The sequence below is a fragment of the Linepithema humile genome, chromosome 1 (assembly GCF_040581485.1).
Source record: "Linepithema humile isolate Giens D197 chromosome 1, Lhum_UNIL_v1.0, whole genome shotgun sequence".
In the NCBI taxonomy this organism is placed as follows: Eukaryota; Metazoa; Arthropoda; class Insecta; order Hymenoptera; family Formicidae; genus Linepithema; species Linepithema humile.
In genome coordinates, this window is record NC_090128.1 from 15,796,182 (window position 1) to 15,817,890 (window position 21,709).

The 21,709-nt window shown below is 45.0% G+C and overlaps 2 protein-coding genes across 2 annotated transcripts; one reads left to right on the forward strand and one right to left on the reverse strand.

Annotated features, from left to right (window-relative positions):
- Positions 1 to 4,249: 4,249 nt before the first annotated feature.
- Positions 4,250 to 14,035, forward strand: LOC137001444 (uncharacterized). The gene is made up of 2 exons (XM_067360321.1): positions 4,250 to 4,992; positions 13,379 to 14,035. The coding sequence occupies exons 1-2, from the start codon at positions 4,503 to 4,505 to the stop codon at positions 13,996 to 13,998; spliced, it is 1,110 nt and encodes a 369-aa protein (XP_067216422.1). The 5' UTR covers positions 4,250 to 4,502; the 3' UTR covers positions 13,999 to 14,035.
- On the reverse strand, positions 10,257 to 13,375 carry LOC136996998 (uncharacterized). The gene has a single exon (XM_067347037.1). It carries the CDS (start codon positions 12,513 to 12,515, stop codon positions 11,718 to 11,720), a length of 798 nt encoding a protein of 265 aa, XP_067203138.1. The 5' UTR covers positions 12,516 to 13,375; the 3' UTR covers positions 10,257 to 11,717.
- Positions 14,036 to 21,709: the final 7,674 nt, after the last annotated feature.

Below are 21,709 nucleotides of genomic sequence, written 5' to 3' on the forward strand. Positions count from 1 at the left end.
CAACGAGGACACGGAATCGGTAGTTTTCTCAGAGGATTATTCAGGAGGGCGCTTCCTTATCTGAGTAAAGGTGTACGAGCGGTTGGTAAAGAAGCTTTACGCGCCGGCATTAGCGTGATGGAGGATGTTGAAAATAATACACCGTTCAAGGAGGTGGTCAAATCTTGTTTCAAGGAATCGAGTGGAAATCTCAAAAGAAAAGCCCAAGAAAAAATAACTAGCTTGATGAAGGGTACAAGTTATAAAGTATCAGCGAAAACAGCCGCGCTTCAGTTTTCTTTCTTCAGTCACGAAAGACGCATCGCGGTTCCTAAGCGTCGTCGTCCTCATCGTCAGACGAGCAAAAAAAAATCGTCGAAAAAAAGCAGCGTGCGAAGGAAAATCACGAAGAAAAAAAAGACAACAAAAAAAAAGAAAATTTGCACAGCGGCTAGAAAGACCAACAGCAAAAAGCCATCCGGCACCACGAGGCGTCGTCGAGTCAAGAAACGCAATGTAGCCGACATATTCTCTTAATCAGTGCGTGAATTAGGAATTTACGGAGCATGTCCTTTCTTCATACACATTTAAACGAGTGTTTAAAAAGTGAACTCGATCTCTTTTCTTTACCACTCACACAAACCAGCATCGAGAGTTTGCAATAGATTTATTACAAACCCGTAACGTCGCTCGCGGACGACGCGCCTATAGAATTCGTCAGACCCGGTCATGGAGAAGATTATCTAGATCTCACGCACACCATGCTGAGCCTTCGCATACGCGTAGAATCTTCCCCCCTAGCAGAAGGCGGTACCGCCGTTGGCACCCCCGAATTCAAAGTAGGCCCTGTAAATCATTTACTGCATTCCATGTTCAACCAAATCGACATATTTTCAATCAAAAACTCGTGTCGCCCCCAAACAACGCTTACGCGTATCGGGCTTACATCGAGGCGTTATTAAATTATTCTTCACCCGCAAAAAACTCCCATCTGACCTGCTGTCTGTGGGATATGGATACCCCAGGTTTAATGGACGCACTCCTAGAGTCGCAAACCCCAAATCAGGCTCTCGTGAGACGCTCGCGTTACATTCGAGACAGGCGCTAGATCTCATAGGTCATCTTCACTGCGACGTTTTCAATCAGGATAAATTCTTAATCAACGGGGTGGAAGTTAGAATGAGGCTCGTTCACTCGAAAGATTCGTTTTGCCTTATGGAATCAAATTCACTGTCAAAAATACGCCTTCTAGACGCTAGTCTGCTCGTTAGAAGAGCAAAGATAAGCCCTGGTGTGTTACTCTCGCATGCGAGAATGTTGAGTAAAACCACCGCCAAATATTCTCTCACAAAAGTCGAGGTTAAAACATTTACGATTCACGCTGGACTCGTAGGGAAATCGATAGATAATGTAATACTCGGACAACTGCCAAAACGTGTAATAGTCGGTTTTGTCGATAACAGAGCGTTTAATGGTAATAGAAAACTGAATCCGTTTAATTTCAAAAACTACAGTTTAAATTTCTTTTCTCTGTATGCCGATGGTATGCAAATTCCCAGTAGACCGTTACAACCGAACTTCTCGAAAGACGAAGGCCTTTACGTCGAAGCCTACCACACGCTCTTCTCGGGAACCGGCATTCACTTCTTGAACGAGGGAAATTCTATAAGTAGAGAGGATTATGGCCAGGGCTACACTCTTTTCGCTTTTGATCTTACCCCCGACTTGTCCGCTCATTGCGCCGGACATTGGAATCTCGTGAAACATGGTAGTTTGCGATTAGAAGTGAAATTTGAAAAGGCGCTTACCGCGACCGTAAATTGTATCGTTTACGCAGAGTTCGATAACATTCTAGAAATAGACTCCTCTCGACAAGTTATCGTCGATTTTGCCGGTTAGACTTTTATAACGCCAAACCCCCGCCTCCCACCACTACTACTACACACATTTTTCCCTCACGTGTTTTCTTAAATGGCGTGTGAAGCAGCGGAAAGAGATTCAGTCCTGTTCGAGACACGAACGTCGTCGCTTCGTTTGAAAATAAAGAGTGAGTACTTGGACATAACTATGGATATAGTCATTGATATACAGGGTTTCCGCGATGCCGCCGAGAAGTTTATTCCGAAAGAAGTAGCTGTCGTTGCGATTAACTCACCAATCATCGGACACTGGATTATGACGCCTCCCTATCCCTTTGACGATTTACCCGATAAATCGAGACGAGAAAACAACTGACTTTCGCGAAATTATCACGGAATCGAGTAGTTCGATGGTGAAACTGATCTTAAATGTTTTGTAATACAACTACGAGAAATAACACGTCGAGCGCGCTACATCTATAGCAGGGGGCAGGAAAAGGCACACTATCTGCGGCGTCTACTTTCCAGAAACGTATATAATCTAGAAGGAATTTCTCCGGCATTTAAAAATTTACCAGAAGTCAAAGAGAGCGGACATCGGTGCTCTCACCACGGCTTTCGATTTTGCTCTACAGACAAATTTTTTTGCGCGTTACGCAACGCTTGCAAATTGAAACGCTGGATAGTTACTCAAAACACTAGCAGCGAGTGTAGCATCGTTTCGAGCTGCGATGATCTTTCTCATGAGAATTGGAGCGTAAGCGAAAAAACCGACAGTGCTGTTTTTATGAAAAATAATAAAAATCTTGATATAATTCACAAAATCGAAGCGTGGCGTAACGCTACGGAAGAAGAAAAAGAACAGACGGAAGAAGAAGAGAAGAATCAATCACTTTATTACATTGCAAAAGATACACCGTACGTAAAGAAAGAAGAAGAATATCCTACCGATAGCAACGCTCAACAAACCATCCCCGTTAACACACAATCATTCGAGAACGTCTACTCTTTGCGTAAGGAGGTAAACCCCTGCGACTCTACTATACAAATAATTCTTCGCACGCGAGCACCGTCATGTTACGCGACAAATGAATTCGTTGGAAATCTTACACGCGTTGCATCGTCTCAATGTCAGATATGCGGGAGTCTATCCTGCCGATAGACTACACCGAGGGTGTGGACGAGGTCGACAGCCATTGTCGCTAATACAGACGAACATGACCGCCCCGGAAGACACTGGGTCGCCTTTTACATCGACGAGCATGGTACCGGCACATATTTCGATAGTTACGGAATCCCGCCACACTCGGATCAACGATTTCATCTGCGACTTCGACGAAATTCCACCACGTATCAATGGAACACCGAGCAGCTACAAAGATTTTTTTCGCAAACATGCGATCAATATTGCTGCGTGTTTCTTTACTATTTGTCTCTTGGTTACAGCCTTCAGCAATTTCTTCGTCTTTTCACCGATGATTATAACCAAAACGACAGACTGATAGTATGCTTATATCGCAAAATTTTTCTTTGCAAAAAGAATGAGCAAACGAAACTACCTACTAGTACTTGTTGTAATATTCAACGATGTATTTTTAAAAATTTAAAATAAAACATTTTTTTCATATATTTAACATTTCTCGATGCGCGCTTTGAAATAATATTTTTAGAATGTATTCAGTAAGTCGAATAAAATATTTTTATATTTTGACTGTAATGTTCAATTATGTATTCTTAAAAAAAATTCCAAATAAACGATTTTGTATTTCATTTCTTGCATTCGTTTCCTTCCCCTTTTCGCATGTTCCTGCACGCTCCACTCGCCATCGTCAATTTTTACAGCACGCTCAATCTGCAAAAACGGGTGGCTGACGCTCACCCCGTTCACGCAATATCGCGCGCGCGGCCCCTTAACCATCACACCAAATATCAAACTAAAAGTCGCATGATCATTTGTCGCTGCGACGTCATTCTTTTGTTCGCTATACGTGCCAGAGAGTCCGGGGTACCTCATATAGACGCGGTCCCAGTATAAATGCGCCCCTTCCCTTCGCAGACTAGAGGCGACTGTGTGACGTCGTTTGTTTACATGTTCCATACCTGCCAGAGAGTCCGGGGTACCTCATATAGACGCGACCCCAACATATATACATCCCTTCCTTGCCAGGTCCCATAGCCATAAATACGACACACCATTTTACTATCATTAGATCTATAGGTAGCCCAGCAGACTAGGACCAGGACTAGAAATCCAGCAATCCAGGTTCGAACCCAGCTTGGATTTTCTCAATTCCGAAAAATAAAAACCACTTGTCAACAGCCGCCATCTTGTAGACGTCCGCCATGTTGGACCCACTGCCGCCATCTTTTCCCCCTCCTCTCCCTGTGACGTTATTTGTTTTGACGCCAGACCAAATGTAGGTCAGTGGGTCAAATATGGGGTAGGTGGTGGGGGTTTGTTGTGACGCCCCATACCTGCCATATACTACTGAACTCTTAGAAATGTATAATGTCAAAATGTCGTTTTTTGCTTTGTTTTGAAGATCCTAAGTCATTGATAGGCTTATGTTCGCACCGTAAACAAAGCTCCTTTCATTCGTATAAAATAATTTTTAGTCCATTGAATGCTTTCGTAGGATAAACTTGTATTAAATCAATGCAATTATGCCTCGTTTGTATTCTAATAGTGAATATGCCGATATGGTTTATTTATATGGATTTTGTGACGGAAATGCTAACGCTGCTCGTCGTGAATATTCCGCGCCATTTCCGAACAGAAGATTGCCAAATAAGTTTGTATTTTCTTCAACATTTCAACGATTGAAAGAAACTGGGTCATTTAATATGGTGCCTCGGGCTGATGGAGTTTTTGCACCGCTGCAGAATGAAAGAAGAACAGCCATCATATTGCAGCATTTTGACCAAAACCCATCAACAAGTGTCCGAAGATCCGGTTGTGAATTAGGAATTTCATCTACAATCATATGGAAGACACTTCCAGCTAATGGACGTTATCCATATCATTTTCAACGTGTCCAGTATTTATTACCGGCTGATATGGCACGTAGGAGAGTGTTTTGCGATTGGTTTTTAAACCAAACAAATAATGATCCACATTTTTTGTTTGGGGATCTCGCCTTCTCCAAAATATCCGGTTAAAGATCCACCACTATTTTATGATTGTCTTCGACAGGCACAATTACGAGACGTAAACATTTTGAATTAACACAAAACACAAAACATTTATTACTTTTACAATACTTTTACAAAGCAAAATTATACATGTTTTTATTAAAGTTAAACAGTAAACAACAACAACGGTTGCTAAGAGAAGAGAATTTATATCAATCTGTTGCTAAAGACAACGATTAACAGAGACAGACGAAATTATAACATATGATATAACATATGAAATAGAAATACAAATGAACCAACCCCTTTCACCGCAAGCTACTCGATCCACTCGCGAATGAAAGGTAGTTGGTCATGAAAGATTCTGAATGTATCTATCGTTTTCTCGACTCGGCGATTATCTTTTTATTCGACACGATTAATTTTTACTCAAATAAAGTCTTAAAAGAATATTCCGGCTGTTCACTGATTTGTCAAACGATTTAGACGGTTACGTTCTATACGCGACCCTTGATATTTTTGTTTAAATAAATCACGACAATACTTTGGCGAAAACAGGAAAACGACAGGATGGTTCTTAAATGATTATCGACACTGATTTTAACTAAGTATTGAACTATGTATTTTACAATATTACTCGGTACAAGAAAATTCGATTAAATTCTTATGCGTTAATTATTCGATCCGACTGTCTCTCTATTTAATTCGGCTATTTGCGACTGTATTCGTTCGATCGGCGATAGAGAGTGATTTTTACAATTACTCTTTCAATAAAAAAAGCTTTTTGGAAGGTTCTCGTAATTTCGAGAATCTTCCCGGTTTCCTTCGATTACTGCGCGTGATCGCGCTTGCACAGTATCGATCAACGCCCAGCTGTTCGATAGCACAATTTGGGCAGCCACGAGCTGGCGCCGCCTGACGGAAGATCTCGGCGCGATCTTACAGCTCGGCCGGCATTGGATTTCGCCCCGAAGTTCAGTGTTTTTTTTTTCTCTCTTTTTACCATGTTGCGCAATTTAACACATGTGAGTGATAGCGTGCCGAAGGTGCGTTTTTAGACGCTGTAAGTATCACTTTTGTTACAATTGTGGTTTCGCAACCTAATCTGAAACGACGCTTTATCTTTATAAATGCTATTGTAAGATATTTCTCTAACGCTGTAAGATATTTCTCTTTAAATTGTCTAATATTGTAAGATATTTGAATAATAAAGTTATACGTTTGGCAACAGCTATTTTTTAAAGCGATAGGACCGTTACGTCCTTTCCGACCTTATTTGTTATATTTGTTATTATTCCGGCAACGATGTTATGTAGTCAGGAACGGCAGTTTATAAAAGAAAAGAATCGACACTGATACTTTACTGAGCACTTTAACGATTTATTTAAACTATGATATCTGTGATTTTTCAAAGTTCGACTCGACCAATTTTACAAGTTCTTAATTCTCGACAAACTTCCGACTGTCTCTCTATTTTATTTTCTCTTTGCGACTTATGTCCACGACCCGACGTTAGAGAGTGATTTTGATTTTTCATCTCTCTACCAGGTCATCTCTTAAGAAGGTTCTCGAACAGATAAACGATTACAATATTATATTGTAAAATATGGGGCGGGAGCGCGCCCGCGCAGAATCGATATAATCGAAGCGCTGCTCGATACTTGGCTGCCGTCAGCTGGCGCCGTCTATCGGTTGAATTCATTGCCATCTTTCACTATATTATACTAAATAATCTAACTAATTAACACAACATAAAACAAAACTAAAAGAAACGATTAATTTTACATTTTTCTCTTATTTTCCCTTAGGACTCCACCTGGTCCATGGTTTGAGGCGATCTCAGAACGGGAACTACTTTTTTTTCCTTCGCTTTCCGCGCTTAGGCGGCAACCCGAAATTTCGTTTTGCACCTTTCGGTGTTTTCTTTTTTGCACTGCGTTGTGTCCTGCTAACATGGTGAGCTCGGCCCTTAACGCGCTCCGTGGACGCATCTCGTCGCGATGCTTGCGCATAGACGGAGTCATCCGCCGAAATATCTCGTACCTCACGCTCGACTATAATCGGTGAGATAACTTTATTTCTTACATCTGTTTTTATATTTAACTTCTTAACGCTACTTTCTAATTTCATCAGATTTTCTGTGGTTTCTTCGTTTATGCTGAGCGGCGATTGCTCGTAAAGTTTAACACAGCCAATCGGGCTCTCTTCCGACGACTTGTAATACTGGAAGACCACGGTGAGCTTATATCTGTCCAAAAAGTCGCGACCGAGTATGAAATTGCTTCCGAATGATTCATTTATTACATTAAATAATGTTAATAAAATATTAACAAGATTAAAGGATATAATTTTCTTTTTCATACTTTTCAGAAGTTCTTTTTAATACTTTTTGAGTTATTTTATATCTTAATCTGACATATTTCGATATAAAATTTAAATTAGAATATCTCTGAAAATATTAAGTTATGGATAATCTTACCGTAATACTTTTATGATTAGAATAATGAGAATCAAGTGGTATAAGGAAGACGCATAATTGTTAAAAAAAGTACATTGTAAATTACATACTTGTTCTTTAAAATAACAATGAGTTTTTTTTACACGTATTGATTTGTTTTATTATTCTGCGTATAAAAATATTACGGTAAAATTATCGATAACTAAATATTTTATGAGATTTTAGATTTTATATCAAAATATGTCATATCTGTCTCTCTCTTTCATATTTGCGAAATTTTTGTAGTGCAACTTGGGGAAGTCGAATTCATTGACCCTTGGCACCTGATGCAAGAAATGCACGTAGCGCAACTCGGAGTACTCGAATTCGTCAACTCTTGGGACCTGGTGCGAGGAATTCTCGTAGCGCAACTCCCGAAAATCGAATTCGTCGACCTTTGGCACCTGGTGCAAAAAATTCTTGTAGCGCAACTCGCAAAAGTCGAATTCGTCGACCCTTGACACCTGGTGCGAGAAATTCCCGTAGCGCAACTCGGGGAAATTGAATTCGTCGACCCTTGGCACCTGGTGCGAGAAATTCCCGTAAATTTTAATGATAATGATAATACCCTGGGCCCCGTAAATTCTTCATCCGCCCCTGCGGACAGAGGAGAAGAATAAGGAGACGACGTTTCTTAATTTTTGCATTACCAACATCACTTTTTGACCGCTTGTATTTCCGGAACGGCTGGACCAATTTTAATTTTTTTTGGCTTAAATTAGTCGTGGCGATGCCGCCTTTAAGGATATATTATGTGTTTTTATAAAATTTTTTATATTTTAGTTGCTATAAACCCTCGATAAGTCGACTTCGTGCGCGCAGGATAAGAGACTTAGTAGTGTCATTTTCTGAACTTTGCCAGACTCTTTTTCTGACTTAGTAGTGTCGTTTTTTGAACTTGGCCGGAGACACTACCGCGTCTCCTGATATTCTTTAGAGATCGTCGCTATCACGATCGAAAGTCGAGGACATGTTTATTTATTTAATTGCTTGCCTCGAAAAGTTGTCATGAGCGACAAAATGTGGACCCATCAGTAACTAATCGGGGGGGGGGGGGAGGGGCAATAACTAATCAGATTCAAAGAAATCGCGTCGTATAATTGGCAGATTAGAGTGATTTTTGGGGGGGGGAGGGATATGATAACTCTCAGGAAGATATAAAAATCGCGAAATCACTCTCAAAGACATAATTTGTTGAGCTCCTCGAACAATAGCCAGCAAAAAGTTGATTTATACTTGTTTGACTTTACTCGTATCTTACTCGACTGTACCGTAACTGACTCGTGTCTACATCATGGATAATTTCAAAACAAATGGTGATGTATTTACCTTTATACGTGATAATAATCTGAACAAATATGACTGCAATGCCGTGACAGATGTCATCATAAGAACTCTCAAGATCGAATTATCTCAATCTGCTTTCGAAGCATCACGATCTAAATTTTCAAATTTTTTGAAACATTTCAAAGCAAGATGGGCAGCAAGTAGATATAACGTTGAAAAATTTTGTAAAAAAAACGAGACATGGTTGAACAGTAAATTCTCATTCCCAGACGAGATACTACGGTCAATTCCAAGTTCATCATGCACACCGCCTAATAGATCGAAGTCTTTTGAAAATCTAAGTAAAAGACATAAAAGAAAAAGAACTCAGGAAGTAAGAAATAATCAAGAAATGGTCGATTTTATTGTAAAAAAAAATTGAAATCTGATGCGGCGCAATTTGTTTACGATTTTGTTCAAAAATATCTAGAACATGTTGAAAAAGTGAAGCAATTCTGTGAACAACTATTAGATGGGACGGGATCTATTGACAAAGAGACTGCGTTGAGTACTTATGTTCAGCGAAATTAACACGAAATCAATATAATATTATTCGTGATGTTACAAAATTTGAATTTAGAAAATTATCAAATTATTATGAAATTCAAAAAGCAAAACAAGACTGCCTTCCAAACAAAGAGTCCATCAAAAGTACTGATACAGGAGTGAAAGTTTCTTTGCAGAGTTTACTGAATCACATCGCACTTAGATTCATTCAACTTTTGCGTTTTGATTTGGAACCATTTACAAATTTAACTATGGTTTCGAAATGGGGATGTGACGGTACTTCTAATCAATCTCCTTACAAATTGAATTTTAGTGACGAATCAAAAGATGATAGCAATGTATTTATATGTAGTTTCGTACCAATTAAAATATTTAATAATGATAATAATAACGTCCTCTGGCAAAATAATTGTCCTTCCTCGACTCGATTTTGCAGACCAATAGAATTTCAATTTGTCAAAGAAGAAAATATCGTAGTCAAATCTTGCGTTGATGATATCAAGGCCCAAATATCTTCATTAACATTATCCACTTCAAAAGAAGGTATTTCGATGAAACATGAAATGGCTGACCATGATTGACAACAAAATATGTAATATATTGACTGATACAAAATCCTCCATGAAGTGTTATTTATGTGATGCTTCTCCTAAAGAAATGAACAATTTGGATTTGATTGAGAAAAAAGCTATCAAAGAAGAACACCTGTCGTTTGGATTGTCATCACTGCATTGCTGGATCAGATGCTTTGAAGGTTTGTTACATATTTCCTACAGAATAAATATAAAATGTTGGGCTGTTACAGGTAAGCAAAACAAGCGAAAAATCATTGCTGGATCAGATGCTTTGAATGTTTGTTGCATATTTCCTACAGAATAAATAAAATGTTGGGCTGTTACAGGTGAGCAAAACAAGCGAAAAATTGAAGAAAGGAAAAAAGCCGTACAATCCGCTTTCAGAACCAAAATGGGCTTATTAATTGATGTTGTAAAACAAGGAACAGGCACATCTAACGATGGCAATACTGCCAGAAAATTCTTCGCTGATCCAAATTTGTCAGCTGAAATCACAGGCCTGGATAAAAATCTAATAATTCGATTTTCAATTTTATTACAAGCAATTGCCAGTGGAAAAAAAGTGGATATAACGAAATTTCAAGTTTATGCTTATGATACTGCAAAACTTTATGTTCGGCTATATCCATGGTATTATATGCCAGTAACAGTGCACAAATTGTTGATTCATGGAAGCGCTATAATAAAATATGCAATTGTACCAATAGGTCAATTATCTGAAGATGCCCAAGAAGCGAATCACAAATATTTTCAAAATTATAGGGAAAATTATTCTCAAAAAATGTCTCAAAAAATGAATAACGAAGATATATTTACGAATCTGTTAATTGCTTCAGACTCAGTTGTTTCACATTCAAGGCGAATAATTGAATACAAAAAAAAAGAACTATGTGACGATGCTAAGAATCTTTTAGAACTTGACGAATCAAATTGTTATGAGTAAAATAATAAAGACACTTCGCGGACACTCAGAAATGAAATTGATCATATATACAATATTAGCTTTGCTTAGTTATTCGGTTTCTTTTTCTTTTTTAAACATTGCTATTGTATTGTATTTTGTATATTGCTATTGTAAATTTTTGTGGTTATTGTGATTTTATTTTATTTTATTGCAGTGCAAAATGTTCGACTTATTATTAAATGTCAACTACATGATTATTTAATTTGACAATAATAATTGAGTTATTATTAAATTATTTGATATTTTAGGAAGATTAGAACTGTTCAGAGATTGTTATTTTTCAACAAAAAAATTAATTACACTGTAATAAATTCTTTTTTTTCTTTATTTAAGTGAATGAATTTTGCTATATGTCGATAAAGCATTTATTAACTGTATAAATTATTTTAATTATAATTAAATTGATTTTTTAGTTTACAAACTTGAAGTATATTATTCTTAGTTAATATATGCCAAATTTAAAGTTTTTTAATTGAAAAATATTAAAACTATACGTCAATGACCGCGAAAAGAGGTATTCGCCTCACTGTGTGACGGTGCCCCTTCGCTTTACAGTAAAAGCAAGTTACGTCTTCTCTGCACTCTATGTGTAAGTGCCCGTTTTTCCCGCAATTTCGACACGTATTAATTGTTTTTGGCGCACTCGCGATCGCTGTGGATTTTTTCTCTGTATCCACGTTTCCTTCCGTGATGTGGCGCATTTTCGCAAGAAATCCGTCTATTGTATTATCCGATATCGAGAGGGCTATGGCCCTTAATGAACCCTGCGATATACCGCCAATTAACATATGTATCGAGTCTTTCGTCGGCAGATTCAAACTATTCATAAGCGCGAGCTTCGAGATCGCGTATTGATCCAAGGATTCCTTCGTCGGAATTCATTTACGCGCCTCTATTTTCTGAATAGCTTTATAAAAAGGCACTTGCTTTCTAAACATTTTCATAAGTTCCGACTTCAGTGCCTGCCATGTTTCAATCATTTCGCCCATCTGGATTTCATACCATTGACGGGCGAATTTAACGAGCTTACTGGACGCGGCCAGAAGCGTTATACCGTCGGACGCGCCGTGGATTTCCGCCACTTTGTCCACGCGATTTGTCCATACTTCGACATTCTCATCGTCACTTTCGCCAAATTCCGGAATTTGCGAGGCCAGCCAGCTTACCGCATTTCCGGCTGGTAAGGCGCTCGCATTAGAGAGCATTCGACTTTGTCCGTTATTTGTGAAATTTGAATGGTTCAAATGTACGTTACCGGACGTTGCCCTTGACAGGGTTACCAGACCGCTCGGACCTGCTATCCCTTTGTCCCGGCTAATCGGCACGTTCGCTTCCTGAGAAGCCAGCCTCTGCAAGACCTGGAGCAAGATCTGCTGTTGCTGCTGCATCATCGCCGTCATCTCGGTGATAGCGTGACAGAGTGCTTCTGCATTCGGTGGGGCTGCTTCGGTGGCTCGCCTCGAGGACGACTCTGCAGGATCGTGAATCTCGCCCGTTTCCCGCGGCATCTCCAACGTCCTCTTGGTATGACCAGCTCTCTCCAAGTTAAAATTTGTTCTATCAATATGTCTCGGTCGTTCAAGACCGGTAATTGATATCTCCGAGCCTCTTTCTGGAGTTACTCTAACGGCCTTTTTTAGGTCTTCTCTGTCCATCATGGACCTGGTTTTCGGCATTCTACTGCCCGGCACGACTCCAATAAGAATTTTTTGGCCTCTTCGACTCGACGCGGATTGAATAAATCCGTTAATCGGCCCGACACGACGCAACGACGAATTTCGCCTTTTTTCGACTCGACGCGTGTTTCTGGAGCCCGTACACTGCTTCGACACGACACGACAAGAATTTTTAATTCTTACGACTCGACGCGGACTTGCAAAGCCCGTAAAATGTTCCGACACGACACGACAATGTTTTTTTAATAACTTTTTTGACACGGGTTTGATGAGCCCGTGATCTGCTTCGATATGACACGACAACGTTTATTCGACTTTTCGGCTCGACACGGACTTGAAGGCCCGTAATCTCACTTCTGAGCTGAAAGATTTCAAATGTATCTATTGTTTTCTCGACTCGGCGATTATCTTTTTATTCGACACGATTTATTTTTACTCAAATAAAGTCTTAAAAGAATATACCGGCTGTTCACTAATTTTTCAAACGATTTAGACGGTTACGTCCTATACGCGACCCTTGATATTTTTGTTTAAATAAATCACGACGATACTTTGGCAAAAACAGGAAAACGACAGGATGGTTCTTAAATGATTATTGACACTGATTTTAACTAAGTATTGAACTATTTATTTTACAATATTACTCGGTACAAGAAAATTCGACCAAGTTCTTATGCGTTAATTATTCGATCCAACTGTCTCTCTATTTAATTCGGCTATTTTCGACTGTATTCGTTCGATCGGCGATAAAGAGTGATTTTTACAATTACTCTTTTAATAAGGAAAGCTTTTTGGAAGGTTCTCGTAATTTCGAGAACCTTCCCGGTTTCCTTCGATTACTGCGCGTGATCGCGCTCGCGCAGTATCGATCAACGCCCAGCTGTTCGATAGCACAATTTGGGCAGCCACGAGCTGGCGCCGCCTGACGGAAGATCTCGGCGTGATCTTACAGTCATTACCTTTTTCAAAGATTGCATATAAAAATTTACATGCAACCAACAATGATAAAAAAACTCTGTCGGCGACCGAACATTTTTCACAAAATATTTTGTGGACAGATGAGGCCATATTTACCAGACACGGTATTTTAAATCAAGGAAATAGTCACGTTTGGTCACTCGAGAATCCACGAGCAATCCGTGAACAACATTTTCAACACAATTTCCAGTGTAATGTGTGGTTAGGAATAATAGACAATACTTTAATTGGACCCCATGTTCTATCAGTTCGCTTGAATGCAAACGGATTTCTCGAATTTTTGAACCATGAGTTTTGTGACCTTTTCGAAGACATTCCTTTGAATATAAGAATGAATTCTTGGTTTCAATTGGATGGCTGTCCTGCTCATTATGGCAAAAGTCCTCGACAATGGCTTAATATTCATTTTCTCAGAAGATGGATCGGTCGTGCTGGACCTGTGGCTTGGCCTCCGCGTTCACCGGATTTAACGCCATTAGATTTTTTTTGTATGGGGTACGCTTAAACAAAAAGTGTACGAAATGCCGGTTAATGACCTTCAATCATTAAAACAGAGGATAGAGCAAGCGTGCAATGAAATTACAGTTACACAATGCCAATCAGCCACTCGTTCTCTCATCGAAAGATGTAATGCTTGTCTTCGGGCTGGAGGCCGTCATTTTGAACAAAATATTTAATAATTAATTTGTTATTACTATAAAACAATAAAAAAGTTCAACCTATATATAATACCAATATCTCTTGAAAGAAGCGTTTGCAAGCATTCTTTTACAGGAAATTTTTCTTTGTTTTGAGGTCTTAAATACGTATTTCAAGTTTGGCCATTTAACCCAAAAATACCCTGTATATGTTGTGACGATGCGTTTCACACACCGTCCCTAAAGCACCCGACCGCCCGAAAATAGGCCCGACGCCTATGACGCCCACGAGCGCTCGCGCCCATGCGACGCCCCAGCATGGGGACCACTCCCACTACGCGACCGATACTCGCAAGTGGGAGGCCCGAGCCGGGTATATAAGCCGGCTCGGCCAGCAAACGACACCTATCCTGATCCGGAATCCTGCCTAAGCACTGCCTCAAGGAGCTCCAGCGGCAGTCGACCGCATCTCCGCTATTCCGTCGACGAAAAGAGGTTGCTACCTCTTCGAAGCCAGGGTGCTCCCGGCGTTCGACCTTCCGCTATTTCCGCCGACGAAGAGAGGTTGCTCCCTCTTCAAAGCCAGGGTGCTCCCGGCGTTCGACCTTCCGCTATTCCCGCCGACGAAGAGAGGTTGCTCCCTCTTCGCAGCCAGGGTGCTCCCGGTGTTCGGCCTTCCGCCACTTCCGTCGACGAAAAGAGGTTGCTCCCTTTTCGAAGCCAGGGTGCTCCCGGTGTTCGGCCTTCCACCACTTCCGTCGACGAAGAGAGGTTACTCCCTCTTCGAAGCCAGGGTACTCCCGGCGTTCGACCTTCCGTTATTCCCACCAACGAAGAGAGGTTGCTCCCTCTTCGAAGCCAGGGTGCTCCCGGTGTTCGGCCTTCCGCCACTTCCGTCGACGAAGAGAGGTTGCTCCCTCTTCGAAGCCAGGGTGCTCCCGGTGTTCGACCTTCCGCTATTCCCGCCGACGAAGAGCGGTTGCTTCCTCTCCGCGACCGGAGTACTGCCGGTATTCTGACGCGTAGAAACTAGTATCCCCGTACGCGAATTGTAAAGGTTCCCGCCTATCCTCTCGCGACGCAATTCACGCAACCACGCGACCAATGTATATATATATATATATATATATATATATATAAAATTTATTCAGTATTTATTATATGGAATTAAATAACATTTACCAAAAGAACCCTGCACGATTCTACACAGCCGTATAAAGGTGGATATGACTACAGTCGTAAAAACTACCTTTATACCGCGATATTTTCCACGACGGTCGTGAAAACTGCCAAATGTCGTCAAAACTGCCCATTTATACTTGAAACTGTCGCTGAAACTACCCTTATACATATATATATATATATATATATAAGTTAAGTATTGAACAATAAAGATTCTGAGTTATATCCGCTCGAGTTACATCAGTCTGGACTTCCCCTTCTTTCGAACCCTGACTCCGGCGAGCCGATCCGCGGCGTCGAGAAAGGAGCCCCGTTACATGGCGCCCGAACAGGGACTTGACCGTTGGAAATCCAGGCTGGTATAAAATTCGATGCCCCGGTAGATTGATTATTTATCCAAACGACACGCGATCGAGGAATTGTCCGCCCACGGGTTACGGACCGAAGGTACCTTTGACGAATTACGGAAGCGACTCCGGCGCTTTGTCAACCAGAACCCCGCGTTATTCGCAACCTGCTGTACCGTCCCGTCCGATCCAAGTAGCAGCATGCCGCTAGATGCCAGTAACCCTACCGCTGGTCCGTCCACCGCACCCGAACCAACCGTGATGGACCACGCAAAGGTCATGAATCAAATCCGAAAGTGGGGCCTACACTTCGGTGGGAGAGATCCTCTCGCTTTCCTCGAACGGATCGAGGAGCTACGTCACGGATACGGCTATCGAGAGGATCAGTTGCTGCTGGGGCTCCCGGGACTATTACGAGGCGACGCACTCCTTTGGTACAGGAACAATTGCGACGCTTGGGCCACGTGGACCGAATTCCGCGACCACCTTAAAATGCATTATTTACCCCCGGGGTATCAGCGGCAACTAAAACGCGACATACAGGGCCGTCACCAGCGCTCGGAAGAGCTCTTCCAACCTTACGCCACCGCATTGCTAACGATGATGCGCCGGCCGGGGGCTATTCCCCTCCGGATCAATTAGAGCAGCTCTACGAAAATATGAAACCCGATTACCAGCTGTATCTCCAACTTACGGAGACGACCAGCATAAGCGAGCTGAGCGTGAAGGCCGCCCAGTTCGAGGTGATTAACCGACGCCGCACCGACTCCTACCCAAGGCCATCGCCTGGCGCCAAACTCGCTGTTGCCGCCGCCGCCTACAGTCGGGCCGAGTGCTGCTGGCGCTGCAAACAACGGGGACATACCCGTCAGGACTGCAAGCGCCCGGCGAAGAAATTCTGTTCTCACTGTGGGAAAGATGGGGGGGGGGTGCTCACGCGGGATTGCCACCCGCCGTCGGGAAACGCGGAACGGGCCGGGGACGTAGCGGCCGTCGCCCAGCCCGACTCCCCATAAGCTACAATTCTCGATCGCATATTCGTGTTTGGATCCTGGGCCATACCCGATGGGCACTGCTCAATTCCGGATCCGAGCTACCATTTATCGATCCCGACACAGCCAGACGATGCGAAAGAGGTTCATACCACTCGGAACCGACCAGCGACCAGGTCAATCTGGCCGACGGGACCTGCGTCCCCATCACCGAAACAATCGTACTACCGATAGTGCTCCAGGGGCGGACCTATCACTACCGCTTCTCGGTACTACCACACCTGGGCAGCCCAGTCTTGATCGGGATCGACCTATGGACCAAGATGGGGCTCACCCTGCCCCCTCCGCCACCAACCGAACCAAGACCAACCTCAATCAACGGCGTAATCACCGCCGGCCTCAACGGCCGCACGCCCGACGAAGAGGCTCGCCTGAGCGAATTCTTAAACAACGAATTGCCAGCGTTCGAGGCAATAAAGAGGCCTACCGACCGGGTAGCACACCGCATCCGCCGAAAACCCGTAGCACCGATCAAACAGAAATATCGGCCTCGGAATCCGGCCATGCAGGCCGTCATCGACCAGGAAGTCGAAAAGATGCTAGCAGAGGGCGTCATCGAGCCCTCCAGTAGTGCATGGAGCTCTTCAGTGGTGGTCGTCCGAAAGAAAGACGGAACTCACCGATTTTGCATCGACTTCCGCAAGCTCAACGCCGCCTCCAACAAAGACGCCTATTCGTTGCCTTACATAACGGCCATGCTGGATAAACTCCGGAGGTCCCGATACCTCTCCACGTTAGATCTCAAAAGTGGGTATTGGCAGATACCGCTGACGCCGAAAAGTCGCCCGGCGACTGCTTTCACCGTGCCCGGGAAGGGCTTATTCCAATTTAGGGTAATGCCTTTCGGCTTACACTCGGCACCCGCCACGTTCCAGCGATTGCTGGACTCAGTTCTGGGGCCGGAATTAGAGCCTCACGTCCTAGTGTATCTAGACGACATTGTCGTCGCGAGCCGCACCTTCGAGGAACACCTCCGGCATCTCGCGGAAGTCTTTTGCCGGCTACGAGAAGCACAACTACGGCTAAACCCCGACAAATGTCATTTCTGTCGGGACAGCCTCCGGTACCTCGGTCACATCGTCGACCAGTGGGGTATCCGTACCGATCCCGAGAAGGTGACTGCCATCACGGGATGGCCCGCTCCCACTACCGTACGCAAGGTTCGGCAATTCCTGGGCATGGCATCGTGGTACCGACGGTTCATACCGAACTTTTCAGCCTTGGCCGCCCCGATCACATGGCTCACGAAAAAGAACGCCCGGTGGGCATGGGGGGACGCAGAGAACGACGCATTCCTCCGTCTCAAGGAGGCTCTCACGTCGGCTTCAGTGCTAGCCTGTCCGGATTTCACTCGACCATTCCTACTCCAGACCGACGCAAGCTCACACGGTCTCGGAGCCGTGCTGACGCAACACCTCCACGACGGGGAGCGCGTAATTGCATACGCCAGCTGTACGCTCAATGGCGCCGAGCGAAACTACAGCGCCACTGAGTTAGAGTGCCTTGCCGTAGTCTGGGGCCGCATCCGCCGAATGCGTGGCTATCTGGAGGGGTATCAGTTCACCGTACTTACGGATCACCAGTCCCTAAAGTGGCTGCAACAGTTAGACGCACCCACCGGCCGCTTAGGGCGTTGGTTGTTCGAACTACAGCAGTTCGACTTCAGTATCCGGTACTGGTGCGGGACGCAAAACCAAGTGGCAGACGCCTTGTCCCGAGAGCCCCAAATTAGCGCGATTAACCGCGAGCCTACCTGCCGATGGTATCAACGAACTCTCGCTAAAGTGCAGGCCCACCCGACGGAATTTCCCGATTACGAGGTCCGGGAAGGCCGTCTCGTCCGCCACGTGCTACACAGTCTTGACTTTAGCGACGTTCCCGCCGCGGACCAGTAGAAACGATGCGTCCCCAGGGAACAAAGAGGGGACATCCTACAACGCCTACACGACGATCCGGCAGCCGGCCATCTCGGCATAGCGAAAACGATCGCCCGCATTGCCCAGTTATATTACTGGCCCGGGATGTTCCGGGAGATCGCCAGGTACGTCCGCCGCTGCTCCACCTGCCTAGCATATAAGGTGCCCCAGCAACGACCCGCTGGGGACCTACACGCCACGCTAGTAACCGCACCCGGGCAGCAAGTGTCCGTCGAGTTAGTAGGGCTACTGCCCCGATCAACCCGAGGGTATACCTGGTTGCTGACAACCCAGGACCGATTTAGTAAATGGGTGGAGATGGTGCCGTTACGGCAAGCCACGGCCCCAAACCTGGCCCGCGAGATCACCAAGCGAGTCATTTACCGACACGGGTGCCCCCAGCAGCTAATATCCGACAACGGCATGCAATTTACTTCGCGCCAATTCCGAAAGCTGTTCGCCGCATTCGGGATCGAACACCGAAACTCGCCGGCATACGCCCCCCACTGTAACCCAGTAGAACGGGCGAATCGCACCATTAAAACGATGATCGCCCAGTATGTAAAGGAGCGTCACCGGGATTGGGACGAGCATATTGACGCCTTGCAGTTCGCACTCAATACCGCCCGGCACGAAGCAACCGGATACACCTCAGCTTTCTTGGCCCACGGGCGGGAGCTAGCGAGACCCAGCCCAGAGGATCGCGGACTGACAACCAACCAGGGGACTCCGGAAGTCACCCGCCAGCGGCTGGAGGAGGCGTTCGAGCTAGTCCGAATCCATCTAACCCGTGCTTTCCAACGCCAGGAACGACACTACAACCTACGGCGCCGCGACTGGCGACCTCAAATCGGCGACCAAGTGTGGAAACGGGACCGTCCCTTGTCCAACCGGGGCGAGGCATTCGCGACCAAACTCACGCCCAAGTTTATCGGCCCCTTAGCAGTCCAAAGAATTGTTTCGCCCGTCATCGTCGACTTACGCGACGCTAGGGGAAAGTGGCACCGCCACGTGCATGTCCAAGATTTAAAACCCGCGCCTACCGATACCGAGGAACCGACCGGTGAGAGAAAAAGAGGAGAAGGACAGACCATAGAATTATAAACAGAGTCGCCGCGCTCAACGCAACCCCCCCCCCCCCCCGCCGACCGATGCGCATGTCAAACAGCCTAAGTACTCGCGTAAACAAACTTCGCCCCTCTCTAACCGCATTCCACCGGTGTTTTCCCATACACGCCGCATTCCGCGACTTGACCGACCCCCACGGCCCTACCTACGCGTGCCTATAAATTGGAGCTCGCGACTAGTTCCAAAATAGTATTATCATGGCCAATTGACGACAAACACTAAAAAATTTGTTCGGCGAGTTGTCCTCGGACAGCACCGAGGACACCGACCCATCGGGACCCACCGCCGCACCACCGCCCACGGACCGCAATACCCGGCCGGCCTACCGACTGCCGCAACCCGGGACCTCGGTTCAGCGATCCGACCGGGAGAATCGCCGGAAGGCGATCATGCTCGCTTCGTCGCCACCAGCACAACCCGGGAAGCGGACCAACCTGGCCGCCATGGCACGCAGCCGACTTTCGGTCCACTCACCAGCCGGTGCGAGCCACCGGACCCAGTCCGCCCCCGCCAAAGACCCGAAGCCAGAACCACCGGGTCAGGCCGCACACACCTTGCCCCCGGCAGCCACCAACTCTAGCCGGACCACAGCAATCGCTCCGGGGTACACAACCGGTGCCAGGACCGAGAGCCGACCCAACCCGGCGATGGTGCCCGTAAAGTTGGGCGACGGCACCACCATCGAGGTCCCGCTCACCGTCCTCCTGGGGGGGGGGGGAATACAGGTTCACCACCGCTACGGGTCGGTGGATCATCAGGTTCGACCGCCACGGGCAGCCCCGAGCCATCTGCCAGCTGCCAAGGGCAAAAGGGGGGAACGACCCCGAGTGCTAAGCGCATGTAGTAGTAACTGAGAATAAATAAAATTATACTAAAACAAAAGTTTTTCTTTCGTAGAGCTAAGATTCATAGATTTGAGCTTCGTAGATCTAAGAGGGGGGGGGTGATGTGACGATGCGTTTCACACACCGTCCCTTAAGCACCCGACCGCCCGAAAATAGGCCCGACGCCTATGACGCCCACGAGCGCTCGCGCCCATGCGACGCCCCAGCGTGCGGACCGCTCCCACTACGCGACCGATATTCGCAAGTGGGAGGCTCGAGCCGGGTATATAAGCCGGCTCGGCCAGGATAACGACACCTGTCCTGATCTGGAATCCTGCCTAAGCACTGCCTCAGGGAGCTCCCGCGGCAGTCGACCGCATCTCCGTTATTCCGTCGACGAAGAGAGGTTGCTACCTCTTCGAAGCCAGGGTGCTCCCGGCGTTCGACTTCCACCATTTCCGCCGACGAAGAGCGGTTGCTTCCTCTCCGTGACCGGAGTATTGCCGGTATTCTGACGCGTAGAAACTAGTATCCCCGTACGCGAATTGTAAAGGTTCCCGCCTATCCTCTCGCGACGCGATTACGCAACCACGCGACGAATATATATATATATATATATATATATATATATATATATAAGTTAAGTATTGAACAATATAGATTTTGAGTTATATCCGCTCAAGTTACATCAGTCTGGACTTCCCCTTCTCTCGAACCCTGACTCCGACGAGCCGATCCGCGGCGTCGAGAAAGGAGCCCCGTTACAATGTAGTACGACTGTGATAATTTACCACTAATAATGAAGTGTAGGATTTGAAACGAGGTTGTATAAATTTACATAGCCTCTCAGGGATGCCTATTTTCCTTAGAGTATGTATCAGGATTTCCGGAAGGAGGTTATCAAAAGCTCCTTTTATGTCAAGAAAAAGGCAAGGAGTGTACTGACTTGGTGCCAGTTCCAAACATATTTCTGAGGATAGAAACGCCAAGTTATCGTAGGATGACATGCCTCTTTTAAAGCCAAATTGCGATTTGTTGATTATATTATTGTTTTCACACCACTATTGTAACCTGGAGACCAAAACCTTCTCCATTACTTTGAGTAGGCTATATGTCAACGAGATAGGAC